At 38.7% G+C, this 15,467-nt stretch overlaps 1 protein-coding gene across 1 annotated transcript in view; it reads right to left on the bottom strand.

Moving 5' to 3' along the window:
• Nucleotides 1-11,102, bottom strand: part of Lhfpl1 (LHFPL tetraspan subfamily member 1) — a 35,082-nt gene extending 23,980 nt beyond the window's left edge. Inside the window, exons 1-2 of the mRNA XM_048336401.1 lie at nt 10,547-11,102; nt 1,728-1,826 (exon numbers count right to left, since the gene is read on the bottom strand). Coding sequence (XP_048192358.1) covers nt 1,728-1,826; nt 10,547-10,997 — 550 coding nt within the window. The 5' untranslated portion in view covers nt 10,998-11,102. The remainder of the gene's footprint in view (nt 1-1,727; nt 1,827-10,546) is intronic.
• Nucleotides 11,103-15,467: the final 4,365 nt, after the last annotated feature.

Raw genomic sequence — 15,467 nt, 5'->3', positions numbered from 1 at the left:
GAGTACATTGGAAACTGTATATACTGGTATTAGAACTAGGAAAGTGAAAGGGAATATCAAAATCGAGAGACAAAGGATAAAAAGACAAATGACTACAAAAGCAATACTTGCAAAAATTGTTTGGTGTAAACCAACTGAACAACACATGGGGGGAGAGGGAAAGAGGGAGAGGGGAGGGGGAATGAGGGAGGAGGTAACAAACAATACAAGAAATGTACCCAAGGCCTAACATATGAAACTGTAACCTCTCTGTACATCACTTTGACAATAAATAAGATACCAAAATAATAATATAGTTTGGATTGTTATCATAAGATAATAAATTTTAAATGGTATTAGAAAGCAAATTATAAAACTAGGCCATAAAAGATAAAAATTTAAATTCTAGCTAAAGCAGAACAGATTTAGTCACAGAAAACACATAAGAAACATATTTATAACTCTTTACTAGAAGCCATTGGAGGCCAATGTGTTTTGGATTTTATAACTTTTAGGTTAGAGTATGGTGTTACATACTGTATAAAGCATGTTCCTTTCTTAATGTGATATGATATAATTAACACAGTAATATTTCTGCAGGAAACAGAAGCATATTCACATTAAATTTTATAAACAAAAATAATAGTCTCACATGTTCAAATCAGGATTTGGTTACTAACAGCTTAAAAATATTTTTTAATTCCTCAGAATATATAGTTGTTTCTTTTTATGTGTAGGGGGGTGTATGCGCTGGTCCTGGGGCTTGAACTCAGGACTTAGGCACTATCCCTGAGCTTTTATAGTCAAGGCTAGTATTCTACCACTTGAGCCAATGCTTCACTTCCAGCTTTTTTGTAGTTGATTGGAGATAAGAGTTTCAAGGACTTTCCTTCCTGGGCTGGCTTTGAATGTCAATCCTCAGATCTCTCTCTTCTGAGTAGCTAGGATTACAGGTTTGAGCCTCATAGTATTTTGAAACTATACATTCTATACCATAAAAGAGGTCATGTGGTCACTGGAGGTTTCTGTATACTCTGGTGAGAAAAGTCCAGAAGCAGAAGCTCATGCTTAGTTAAAGTAATCATAGAATAAAATAATTTATTCTTTTGGTTTTTATATCATGCCTACACTACTCAAAGGGGAATAACATATTATCAAAGGTTTGAAGGATTTAATTAATAACACATTTCTAAAAAGCTGAATCATAAATCTAATAACAAAGTAGGAGATATGTGCTAACATTTCCATTTTCTCTGGCCCAGCTAGGAAGACCATAATTTCTTCATTTCTTCCCATGTGGAAAAATGATATTCACCATTCAGCTCTGTATTGATTCAAGAACACTGGACTTTCCATGGTCCACACTTGCCACATCCTGCATGGAGACCTGCCCTCATGTTGTATTTATAATGAGGACAATTCTTTCCTACAAACATGGCTCAGTCACCTGAGTACCGAGATTATTGGTATCTGCCACTGTGCCCAACTGCAGGTATTTTAAATCTGTCTAGATTGTGTTGCCACAAACGACTCAGAGTTGAGAATGTAGTTGAGAATAGTTGATAATGTACAAGTTAACAACCAGTCTCCCATGAGTTAAAATGGTCAGATATGTCTAGCCATGCCATCGTCTTCCACAAACAATGTCATGAGAGATTCAGGAAAAGTACCACTAACAAGTAGATACCTGCTTAAGAAGTAATAAAAAAGCAACAAAGAACTTTTGAAAACATCTTAGCCCACCTTACCTAACTGAAATTGATTGGAGACATTTCCACATGTTTGCATTATCTCTGGGCTGTTCCATCCTAAAGGATATAATGCACAGCCTGAGCTTATCAGCAGTCCTGGAAATAAAAGGATATATATATATATATATATATATATGTAGAAAAAATAACAATTTTTCTTTATCTCATCACCTCCTTTGGGATTAGCTCAGCTCAAATTTGCTTCTTCCATGTAGATTTTACCTATTCCTTCTCACTCTAAATTTCTAATTCTGCCTACTCGAATGGAACTGGTGTGTCATAGGTGGTAGATTACACTGAACAATGGAAATGACAACTCATAGAGGAAAGACAGTATTGGAGGTTGAGACTGAAAATTATACATTTTTCAGTTAAAATATTAGGGGGAAGGTCATCGTTGAGACAAGGTCTCTTTGTATACCCTAATCTGGCCTCAAACTCACCATCTTTCTCCTACCTCAGCCTCCTAAGTGTTGACATTATAGGACTATATCACCTTGCTTACTCAGTCAAAATATTTTAAACAATACCTTATATGGCTAAGTTGATTGCTCTAACTTCTTATAACCCGATCTTATTTACTCAGAAAAACAAAAACACCTAGTGTGTTCCCTAAAATTCAGCCTTTTTACAATTATTTTTAAATTTTTAAGTAACATTAAATCTCTAGTCATTGGAAGTAGGTCATGAGTTTGTAACTTGGAGTGAGCTGCCAAACAAATCTGCACAACATTCACAGATTGTGCAGGACCTTATGCCCTAATGAGTAGCACCATCTTCTTTTCAAAAGTCATTTCAAAGACTATCAATGTTTGACTTTGCCACTTACTACATAACTTTGTGCAAATTACTTGATTTTGAATCTTTTTCTGTGCTTTAATTTCCCCTTCGGTAAAATAATATGCCTACTATGCCAGGCATGTGTGGCTCATGACTGTAATTCTAGCTACTCATATTGAGATCTGAGGATGCCAGTTTGAAGCCAGCCTGGACAGGAAAGTTTGTGAGACTCCTTTCTCCAGTTATCCAGCAAAAAGCCAGAAGTGGAGGTATGGCTTAAGTGGTCAAGCACCAGCCTCAAGGTTAAGAACTAAGGAGCAGCACCCTGGCCCTGAGTTCAAGCTCTAATATCAGCATAAAAATATTTCCACCAGAAGCAAACTACCTTTCCCTTCATTGAACACTTTAAATGTTCTTGCCTTTACTTCTCCTCCCTTGGTTTCAGTCATTTAATCATTACAAGGAACTTTTTGGAAACTCAATTATTTTTCTTCTTCCAACTAGAGATATAATTCTGAGTATGAACTGTCTTCTAAGAGCAACTGCATCATGTCAAAGCTCATTCTTAGTGAGTAGTATTACGTATTTTATAGCCTTTGACCTCCATCCTATCATTAGCCACAGTGAATTGGACCAAGCATTAGTGTCAGGTGAAATATGAAATAGGTTGGCTACCTATCTAGTAATTGGTAATGACATTGAACCTGGTATGAGATAAAATTGTACCAGATTCTTATTTTTTCCACATTTTGATTAAGAAGCATAGCTGAGAATCAGGCGCTGTCCAGTCTTGCCTCATAATCCTCCATATTCAGAAAGCTGAGATCTGGAATATTAGTTCGAAGCCAACCTGGGAAGAAAAGTCTTTAAGGCTTCATCTTCAATTAACCAACAAAACTCCAGGCTGGAGACATGGCTTAAGTAGGAGAGTGCTAGTTGAACAAGCAAGCCTGAGGCCCTGAGTCCAAACTCTTATACTGTGCAAAGAAGAAGAAAACATAGCCAGGTATAGTCATGCACAACCATCATCCTAGATCCTGAGAAACTTATCAGAAGGATTGAGACACTATCACAAAAACACAAGCAGAGAGAGAGACAGAGATGGAGAGTCAGAGAGATTTGCTGACTTAAATAACAGATAACTAAGATGCTTAAAAACAAAGTTAGAATACTGTCTTTGTCAAGCTTTAGCCAAGTTTAATCCCAGTAACAAGTGAACATCAGTTTTGATGAGCAAAATGATTGGCAGAAGGGAGAGACTGAAGTAGAAAAATGACAAGACACAGACACACTATAAGCAAAGTCTGCTTACTATCCATGAAAGAGCTAGAACAAAAGAGAAGCTGCTCCTTTGTGATGGAATTCAAATTTCCATTTTTAAAATTGGAAAACAATTCCTTTTGTCTTCATTGGGACAACTCAAGTAAGTCTCTGCTATTTGCAATGAAAAAGTGAAATTTGATTGTAAGACTATTGTACTAAGGTGCCTCATCGAAGGACATGGAAGGGACATCTGCCATGAATGTGGGTGCAGGAAGTAATGGGTAAGAACTATCCCAGAGTAGGTGCTTGGACAGTAGGGCATGTTTGTGGAATCCAGAGCTCTGAAAATCAACTGGGCAATTACTGCCCACTTCACTTGCATTCCTAAGAAGCTCATAAGCCCACTTTGCCATCAGATGCACTATTTAGAGAGAAGTACTTAATTTGGCCTCCTTGCTTGCCTGCCATATGGCAAGAAGCTTTTTCTCATTACCCATTGAGACCACAAAAGACAATGACATTCAGAATACCAAGAAAATTTTAAATTGGAATTTAGTGACAGTAACAAAGATTTGGAAACTAAAAGAATAACTACAAAAAAGTTACAAATTCCCTTCAGTGGAAATTTTAAAATTAGAAAGCATTCTTGGGCTGGGAATATGGCCTAGTGGCAAGAGTGCTTGTCTCATATACATGAAGCCCTGGGTTCGATTCCTCAGCACCACATATATAGAAAAACGGCCAGAAGTGGCGCTGTGGCTTAAGTGGCCGAGTGCCAGCCTTGAGCAAAAAGAAGCCAGGGACAGTGCTCAGGCCCTGAGTCCAAGGCCCAGGACTGGCAAAAAAAAAAAAAAAGAAAGCATTCTTGTCTGCCTTGTAGCCTCTCAGGATATGAAATATGAAACTAGTCCCTTGAAGACCTTTCTAGAACTGGGAATTTGCTCAGTGACAATAGAACAATACCTGTTTTATCCCATAAAGAAACTGAAATCCTATGATGGGAAGAGGCTATAGCCCAGAGTGCACAAAATATGTTAAACAAAAAACTGGAAATTCTGGCCTCATTTATACCCTTGGTTGGTAGAGATAATGGAGACAGAGGTTCCCATACAGGCTAGGCATGAAAGAATACAGAATTACAGAATAACATAGGCTTTGCTTTCCAACCTTCACATTCAGATCCCTGGGATTGGCAAAAACTCTGACTTCTCAAGCAAGAATTTGTGCTGGCCAAATGCCTTTCTTGGCAGAAGAGGGGAACCCTCCCTCCTTCAGCCCCCTTTCTCATTAGAACTCATCTTGCTTAGATCAGGGCAAAGAATCTCTCCTCCTCTAGAAGCCATTCCCTCACCACCACTGTCCCCAGACTAAAGTGTATGCTTCTCTCTGATGCCATAGCATACTCTGCTTACTCCAGTTACTAACCATTCTGTGACATAATTTTTCAAAATACCTGTCATCTATTTTCCTTATGGATGTGATCTCATTGTAGATAGGGGCCATAGTTATCTGTATCCTTAGTACCTGATTTATAATAAATACTCATAAATGTATCTATTTCAGGGTATTCCTTGCCTACATAACAGATTGTCTTTGCCCATACAGTCCTAAGGTGAAAGGTTCTGTAGAGACTTCTCCAGCTTGGCTTGAAAATTAAATATCTGATAGTCCTAGAACCTTAGAGAGTAAGAGGCCTTTGGAGATTATTCTAACCCTTCCCTTTACAGGCATGTTTATTGAGATTCTGACAGGAAAATGATTGTTTGACCAGTCACTAGGAACACTTTTCTTACGACTCGGAGATCCTCAACCCTTAGAGAATCTGTTTGTTTGTTTTTAAAAACAATTATCCTGGCCTGGCTATCTTTTGTTAATAATATCTCTAACAGACATTGAGAATTTTGCAGGCATTAGATCTGGAGAGATGATACAACATGATGCCTTCAGAAAATGGATTGCAGGATGAGCCAAGATCTAAGTTCAAATTCCAACAATGCCACCTAGAGGTTTCATGACTTCAGGTAAGTTCTTTGATCTCTGCTTTCAATTTTGTCATTTTTAGAATGGAACTAATAATGATACTCTAGCTTTCACAGTTACTGCAACAATCAAAGAGAATCAGTTTCTGGTTGGCAGTAGCATAAAGATACAGCCAACAGAATATAATAAAATATTGGGCAGCCACACATTGAACAAGGGTTTAATATGTACGAGCTCAGAAAGTTGAAGTCTAGAAAACAAACAGCCCAATTAATAAAAAAACAGTCAGATGCTCTACAACTGATGAGTGATTTTCTTTAAATGGCCAAACAAAATGTGTACAGAGTTAAATCTAAACAGAAGGAATAAGTTCAGCTCTGTATTACACAGGAAACTGACTATTGTTAAGAACTGTAATGACAATGATTTTTTTTGTTCTTCAAAATAGCTAGAAAAGTGTATTTTCAATGTTCTCATTCCACAGAAATAATAAATGAGTGAAATGCAGAAAAGCTAATTGCCTTGATTTTATCATTACATGCCCTGTGTATATGTACTGAAAGATAATAGATTTTAGAAAGGTAGCACCATTCAAAAAGTCAAGTTCTCAGTTATTTATCTGTAGTGGCAATTTTGCTTCAGCTTGAAACATGGAGTGTCAGAACCTTACATAGAGAAAAGAATTGTTTCCAGTTTGGACATGTTCAACTCTTTCCTCTTAACAAACCATAAACCATGTCCAGGGTAGTGACTCTTGGCTTGGGGAAAGTGGATATCATATGTACATGAGAGGCACTGGGGATATTTGGGGAAATATGCAGCCTTCCACCTGTTGCTGTATGCATGAAAATGGAAACAGATACTGGAGAGTTGGGGAGTTCACATTCTTCTAAGCACTCCAGGTAATTCTGATACATTCTCTGTTCCAGAATAATTCTTGGCATCCACCAAGTAACCTGAGCCAAGATCTTCTGTTTTCCTTCCTGACAAGAAGTTTCTTATGTTTATTTCTCACGTATTTCCTCTTTGTTTAGATCTCATTGAAGGTAGAGGATAATTCACAATCATCTTGCATATGTGTATACAGGGGAATGTGAATAATGACTATGTTCTCATGGACTGGGGGCCAGCTGGTTGGAAACTTCAGCATCCCTAGGGTTGAAATAATCTCTTGGCCAGATGTTTCCTTCCCCAGTTGGAGAAGGGCATAAATGTCCCAGTGGAAGGCTCTCTGGACCCTAGGCTTGTCCAGATGGACCAGCTGCAGGTGGAGCAAATAGGACCCAGGGGCCCCATCAGGTCACCTTACTGAGTATGACTCAGGCCAGCAGCTCTTTATTTCTTCCTGTCTCTCCCACTTCCCACCACTCATCTCTGTGGGCAGCTGCCAGACCGGAGAATGAAAGTCAGGAGAGGGAGGAGGTAGTTCTTAATGGATACTCCATCTCTTCAGTGGTTTGGGGTTTGGCAGAGATAATCCAGACCTGAAACAAATTGGTTCCTCCTCTGATGTATTTCAGTTAATGCTCTGGCTGCTGAGAAGCAGCCAGGCCTGGAGCAACAAAATCAATTCCCCTTAGCTGAACAGCAAGCAAACTTAACCCCCACCATTCTTTTCTTGTGTGTCTTTTATTCAAGATGCTCCAAACACTGTCCAGGTTTGACTTCCTGTCACTGGAAGAGCCCATCTCTAAGGTCAAACCCAAGATCTCCAATGAACCATAGGTAATGGTTTTATGCCAAGGTGCACCTATTAAATATGGTGCAATCAAGTGCTCCACCATTCTTTCACAACTGTTAAATTTTGACAGCCACTGGTTCCTAATATGGAGTCAGGAATGGCTGTGAGTTAGCTGCTTACATATGGGGATGCTGCAGCGGTCTAGCAATCTATCCTAATAGCATTCTCCTGCCTCAGAATAGACCTGGCAATGTCCCCTTGGGTCTTGAACTAAGATTACCACCAAAGGACATTTTTCTTGAACTTCAAAGGCACTCATCTAAATGGAAACACTATGATGATAACCTTCTGAGTAAAGAGTCTTAGGGAATATAGGATGACTAAATCATATGAGACTGAAATAGTATTCATGTGTGTGTGTGTGTGTAAAATGCCTGCCACTAAGCCAAAGTTTGGTTCCATTCATCCTGGGAGTGTCCAAATCCTCATCTCATTACCCTGTCACATCTTGCCTCTATGATTTTCTTTGAGTTTCTAGGTGTAAAATGTGTCACATGAGGGAACTAATAGGTTTTGTTAGCCAAGTCTCACAGAGAAAGCAAGCTAGAAGTGGGAGTCTGATTGAAGCTGTTGTTATTCTTCTGTCCTGATGACCGCTTAGACCCCTCCCCACTCTTTACTAGAAACTCTTAGAGATGGGTATGCTCTCTCCCCTATCAAACCATACCATGGTTGATGAGGCTGATATATCTGTGTGGAAGTTTGAAAATTAAACAAAAGCATGTGAACTAACCCAGGTCTCACAAGCACAACTTACACAAACATACATTAGATAATGCTTCTTTCCTTCCTTCCTTTCCTTCCTTCCTTCCTGCCTTCTTGCCTTCCTTCCTTCTTTCATTTCCTTCTTTCTACAATTAATGAACACTTTCTCTGCATCAGGGATTGAACTGGGCCCTAGTGCTCTACCTACAAATTGTGAGAACCATTTCTCTTTGATGTCACTCAAGTGTCACTTCCTAAAATAATGTATCCTTACAATTGCTATACATCCAGGCAATAAGTAATCCTAAAGCTCATTTGTGATACTGATGGAACTCCCAAAGAGAAATAAAATCTTTGGCTTAAAACAGTGTTAGCATCCTGTTTGGTACTATGGTTTCAAGGAGAAATTAATCTAACTGTGCTGTTCAGTGTGGCTAGGAAATCATTAGAATCTACAGCAGAAAAATTCTGAGGTGAGGGAGGCTAGAATTGTAACAACACAGCTTTCAAGTGTCTATAATGGGCCAGGAGACTGTGTTATTATAGCCCAGGTTTTCTGTCTTGGCACTATTGGCATTTTGGACTGCATACTTTTATGGTGAATGAAAGGGTGTCTTCTTCCTGTGCCAATAAATTTTGTAGGATAAGTTGTGAACTCTTTTATTTTTACACACTGGATATCAGTAGCACTCTCTTCACAGGCTGATAATCAAGGTGTCTACAAATGTTACCAACTGCCCTCTGGAGTAGGGAGAAGAATACATAACCACCTCTAGTTGAGAACTTCACTGTTTAAGTTAATCTCACTCTAGCACTACCTGGATGCAGTCACTGGACAGAAGAAAGAAAACAGATTATCTAACTGCACTTCCCAGGAACAAATTTAAGTGATATGAAACACAAAAAGGTCATATTATTTGCCTACAACAGCCACAGGGAAACATGGAGAATGAGACAGAAGTGGAATCCAAGTTTCATGACTGCACTCACTCACATGCTGATGCTAAGGAAAATGATAGCGTGAATGAAATACATGATAATTCTAAAACTATAACAACAATTTTCAGGAGCTTCTATCAGCATTTTCCCATTGCCCCACATAGGTATATAAAATACCACAAATATTCACATATTCATTTGCTTGTCTGCCCAATTTATTTTTTTTTCTTTTTGGACAGTTCCAATTTAACTGTCCACATTATCTTCCCATAGCATTCTAGTTTTGTTCTTCCCTAGCCCATAGCCAGACTGCTAGCACCCCAAGCTGGCTGCACTATAATTAAGGGAAGATGAATCAGGAAAAGAACCAGTAGGGTAGATCAGGGTCACAAGAAATATGGGTAGAAAAAAAAAAGAAATATGGGTAGAGTTACTTAATCACTGAAAGATAAAGATTAGGCCAAATAAGGCCAAATAAGCAGTTATCTATAATATCCTTTGGTACCCAGAATTTTACAGTTACAGATGTATTTCCTACATCTGTATTCATGTACTTATCAGATGACTGTCTTTTAAGGAAACTGCCACAGATCAAGGCTCTTGGGATAGAGCTTATATGGGAGCAATAGCACTAGAATACATACTGCTGGCACCTGAAGGCAGAACTGGATGACATTCTTTTTTATTATTTTGCATTGATAATTGTTTTATTACAGTGAATTATGCCAAATTGTGAACTCTTTAACGAGGAGGGTATTTTGTTTTGTTTGTTTTTAATTGACACATAGTAATTATACATATTATGGGATACACTGTGGTAATAAAATCCATGTGTATAATGTATAATAATCAAATAAGAGTAACGAGTATTTCCATCATCTTAAACACTTATCATTTCAGTATCTTGGGGTCCTTCAAGTTCTTCTAGTTCCAGTTTAAAATTTAAAAAGTACATAACTAATTACTATTGAGTCTAATTTTTCTACAGTATTCTAACATACCAGAATTTATTCTACCTAACTGTATTTTGATGCCAAATATTGAACTTTTTTTTGTCTCACTCCTGCCTTATTCTCCACACCTCCAGTGACTGCTATTCTGCTCTCTTCTGTTTTGGAATAATGATATAATTTTTTGGATAATGTTCTTAAATAGATAACTTTAGATGGCAAAATTGAGTTTAAACAAAATGTATCAACTCTGCCTGCTAGCTTATTTTGCTCTGAATAAACACTACTATAGGATGCACTTTGGAAAGTCAGACTAGGAATTTCAGAAAATTCCCCATTTTTGTAGTTACAGTTAGAGTGCAAGGAGAGAAAGTATATTTTCCCATAAGGATATATTCCTCACCTGCGCTCCTACTCCAAATCTCCCAATTTAGTCCATCCCATCGACATTATCTTACCTCCCACAAATTGTGCTGCTCCCATGCAACGTCCCATCATTCTGGAGATGAGTTCTTCCATGCAGCAGCCCAGAACAGCAGCCAGTGCCACCAGGAGTAGTAGAGCACAGCCAGCACCTGTCACCACTGTGCACATTTGCCAGGCTAGGCTTGGGATGGCACTGAAGCTGGCATAGCGCCCACATTCTTCCACCATGATCAGATTGGGCCCTTCTCCCCTCACAGGGTAGTTGCACCTACGGAATGTGCTGAAGGACACTGGCTTCCCTAGCTGTGACCCAAAGAGCCAGTAAGGCAAAAAGTAACTGGCAGAACTGGCCACAGCAGTAATAAGTGACAGGAAGGCCCAGAGAGTTCCCACCAGGGTCAGGCTGCTTCGCATGGTGACAGGCTTCTCTGTAGGGATATGGAGATGAGTTGGTTCAGAGGACTTAATGTAAGAAGTTACCATGTAGGCACCGACGTACTATCATTCATCTGGTTGGCAAATCCTGAAGATCAATTATGTGCCACTTGGCACTTACTTCTGGATAACATTATTCTCTCAAAGATCATTTGGGTCTTGGTAGTATTCTGCTTTTCACCATTCTTCTGTCTGGTTTAGAGATCTAGGTTCAGAGTCACTAGGCTGCAATAAAAGAATCACAGAACTGAATTAATGACTACTTTGTCAATCTAAATACAGCCTGACAAGCCAGCTTCTAACTCTTGAGACAACATGGGCCAGTGGTGGGAAAGAGTCTGAATGAAAGTAATTCTGCCCCAGAAGACTTTAAGGATTCCATCTAAACAACTTTTTCAGCCTGGAGGCCTACAAGAAGGCAATACCTTGGAAAAGTGAGGAGCAAAATTGTTTTCATAACTGATGGAGAAAAGAAGACAAGTCATGGGCTTGTCTCTATATAAGGGATAAGAAAGCAGTAGAACACATCATTGTGTTACAGAAAGTTTCCATTTGACTTAGATAGGATGTTCTACATTGTGTTACTGTGGGTTTTTCTCTGGGATATGTCATCCAAATTGAAATGGGTAGGTCAAAATAAATGATATCTAGTTTGTTTGCACATTCTATCTACCACTGAGAGACATCATTTCTCCTGCATTCAAAATGGGAGGCAAGTTTCCAACCAGTGGCAGTTAACCAGCAGTCAAGAAAAGCTTACAAGTCCTTCTATGGATCAACTTAAGATAGGTTCTCATGGCTCAAAAACAAATGATCAGGCATCTCTCAACCTTGTAGCAGGAACATATAGCACTACAGAGTTTTCAAGCACCCTTTTGGAAAAAGTAATATACAATTCAACATGCTAAAAGACTATTCAGATCTTGTCTTCTCAGCCCAGCACACAAATGCTTTTTACAGACCCCTCGGTCAAAAATCAACCACTTCTCTCCCAATCCATTAATAAGCCATTGCATTCTGGCCAGGTCCTCTACTAGGATATCTAGAGACCATACTGCATCTTGATGACAGCACTGTGAATGTTTCCAGCAGGCAGAGATGGTGGGGGTTTCAGAGATTTCTCCATGATTTATCGTTGTTGCTTCAAGTTATAGGCAATGATGTTGGGGAGAATCCAAAGTACGGTAAGTGCAGGAACTAGCTTTATGAGGCCACCATAGTGCCAACTGGGACACTAACAGGAACAAGCTGCAATTATATAGATTGTCAGGGTCTCACCAATGAGGGCTCATACAAACATCATCAAACAGTATCTGATGCAGAACAGTCAGTAGGACTCATGTTTATTTAATGAATCCATTTCATAGAATCATCCAGTTTCTAGACTGGCCGGGATTTAATGAATCACCTAATCCAACCTTCTTGTTTTACATATGGGGCAGTTTGGCCCAGTCAAAGAGGAAATGATTTTCCCCAGTCACAGTTACCAAGAAGCAATACCACAACCAGAAACCTAATCTTCAGATTCTTAGTCCAGTTCTTAACTACAACACAATGCTACCCCCAATTCTCAATCACTTTACAGGTGGGAAAACGGAGAGGAAGTGTTTTGCCCAAGGGTAAATGCTTAGTGAGGCAAATTGGCCAAACCAGAACCCAGTTATTTGATTTTTAGTATAATGTTCTTTTTTTTATTCACTCCACCACAATTCCCCTCTTGATACATGTGCATTTTGAACTATATGTTTTGTTCAGGATGGGAGCAGAGGTTGTAAATTGCAGGTGCTTACTTTGGAATGTTAGGGTCTGGGAAGAAAGTGCTCTGAGCTGGCCCCCTGGGAATGATAGAAATATGTGGTGAGAGATTGAAGGCCAAGATGGGGGAAAGTAGAACCAGTTTTGAGTAATTGCTGTTAGAAAGCAGTTATGCTTAGCCACAATGAGGTAATGCTTCTGCTTGTTATATTGGACTGTGTAAGATTATGAAAAGCACAAGCAGCCTTCTGTTACAGGCTCGTTTCCAAATGAAGAATCCCAGGCCAGAGGAAGAGAGGTAAAAATAAAGTAAAATAAAATACAAAGCTAGCAATCAGCTACTGGCTGGATCTTCACAATTCCTTCCATTATTTGATGTATTCAGGCTAATAATCTCCTCATGGTATGTAAGAAAGATATTACTACCCAAACTACAAGTACATAGATTAGAGTCAGAAAGCCAAGTAACATTTCCATGTATATGTAGTGGATCAATGTCAGAGCCATTGTTCCCCACTTGTTCTTTGGTAGCATTCTTGTAGCCTTATACTACAACTATTATGTCATCACCCAGATAGTATTACAATGAAATGTTTTCCATGGTTTCTCATCTAGAATTCAAAGAAAATGTTTGTGGATGGGAAAAAAATGAAGGTAAGAGGATGGCTCATTTCTTCAGACATACTGTATAAAGCCATAAAACAAGAGCATGAGATGTTTCAAGCTCAGCATGTATAGTGTGTACTAACCTTTAACCTCACTAACCCCCATCTTGTATGTACTAAGCCACATCCACACCATTATGTTGACATCAAAATGTCTATCATGACACTCAATAGGAGGTTCAGAGTCTATAAGGCAGAGGAAGAGACTATTTCAGTAAGTAGTACCAAGACTACAGTAGGAATAAAGGATAGGGATTCTGATAAAAGGCTGATATTATCTGAGATGAATAAAGCCAATGGATAAACTCTGATACTATTAGTCATTGCCACCATAATTTCATCTTCAAAGTGGCATTCTGAAGCTAACATGTAGGAAAACAGAATCTCTAAATTCAGATAAATTTGTTTAGCTATAGGCAAGTTGGCATTTCACAATTTTAATTAAGTACTTTCAATGTTAGGAAAATTTGTTGCCCTATTTCATTTAGGACAAGGTTGAGAAGCTATACCAGTTTGCCTAGGATTCAGCATTTTTCTGGGATGTGGGACCTTCAGAAACAAAATCGTAAAAGTTCCAAACCTAAGAAGAGATGTTCCCTCTATTTAGGACTAGTGATGTTGGGAGCTGGCACCATCCATGAGAATGACAGTCACAGTTAATTCTCTCATATTCGCTCCAGGATTCAAATAACATTAAAGTTAAAGGTGACCATGGATGTCAACAGTGCAGAAGTAAACCCTCCCCAATTCAAAGTGTATACATTGAATATAAACCTTTCTGTATCATAAGCTTGACTCTATGAGATCAAGGAATAGAATTCTGAAATTCAATTTCTAAGTATTTCCTGGACCTACAATGACTCGGAGCCCAGTTTCTTCTATGGTTACACAGAGAAAGCAGCAGCACATATGGAGTCTTTATACATACACTACTACCCATTCATATGTTCTGGACAGGGCAGTATATTCTTTTCATATTGTCACTTGCAATGGAGAAATTCCTTTTGTGATTGTGCTCCAAAATAATCAAAGATCATTCCCCAAAATTATTTAACTCTCTTTGTGTTTACAACAATAAAAACATAAACAATGCTACAATGGGTTCTATCCAAAAATCCTTTTGCATGCTTCTTACATGCAATCATTTTGTTTCTCTGTCCAAATAGTCACACTGGCTTTTGGAAACCAAAAAATTGCCACAGTGTTCCTGCAGAATGGTATAGTAACCAGTTGTTGAGATTGTATTTTTGTCTCCCTTTTTAGATATTTCATAATCTTTCATCTCTTAGTTTGCCTAATAAGTGACTCACATGAGAAGAGTTGTATGAGATTTACCGAATATACTCAGAAAGTTGTAATAACCAGGGTGAAAGTAAGAAGTCTGCTTTTCATTCACTATCCTCATGCTCACAGACATATATTTAAACCCTATAGGGCACAAGAAGCCTTCCTAAGCCATACATATCAAATAGTTATCTCTACTACATTTTTTGGTGCTAGTCCTAGGGCTTGAACTTGGAGTTTAGGGCCTGTCCCTGAGCTTTTATTTGTTAATGGCTGACACTACAGCTTGAGCTATAGCTCTACTTCCAGCTTTTTTGGTGGTTAGTTGGAGATAAGAGTGTCATGACTTTCCTGCCTAGGCTGGCTTTGAATCATGATTCTCAGTTCTCAGCCTCCTGAGTAGCTAGGATATCAGGCCTGAACCACCCATTGCCCTGCTTATCTTTCGTACTTTTAAAGAAATCCTTGGAAGGAAAGTCTATAATTTTTCTCAGTAACTTTATAACTCTTACTGTCAACAAATCACTTATTTTATTCATTTATGAATCTTTTCTGCTGCAATTTAATGCTAGGGTCTTTTGGCTGAGTCCTCAGAGGGAATATAGAACATCTGATTACTGTCCTCCAGTTAAGGGCCTATTATCATCTCAGGTTGCTGGCAGGCTACCTTTATCCTCTTTTTTCCCCCCAAATAAGCATTGTCTCTCTACCCCTCTGGTGTCCCACTGCCAAGTATTTAATCTTTGTTCTCACTTGCTCCCTCTCACATCTGAATACATAGTTTCAATAAAGCTGGGACACTTTTTTCTTATAT

The sequence above is a fragment of the Perognathus longimembris genome, chromosome 28 (assembly GCF_023159225.1).
Source record: "Perognathus longimembris pacificus isolate PPM17 chromosome 28, ASM2315922v1, whole genome shotgun sequence".
Classification (NCBI taxonomy): Eukaryota; Metazoa; Chordata; class Mammalia; order Rodentia; family Heteromyidae; genus Perognathus; species Perognathus longimembris.
The sequence above is the reverse complement of the archived record's forward strand: the minus strand, read 5'-3'. Positions and strand labels throughout refer to the sequence as shown.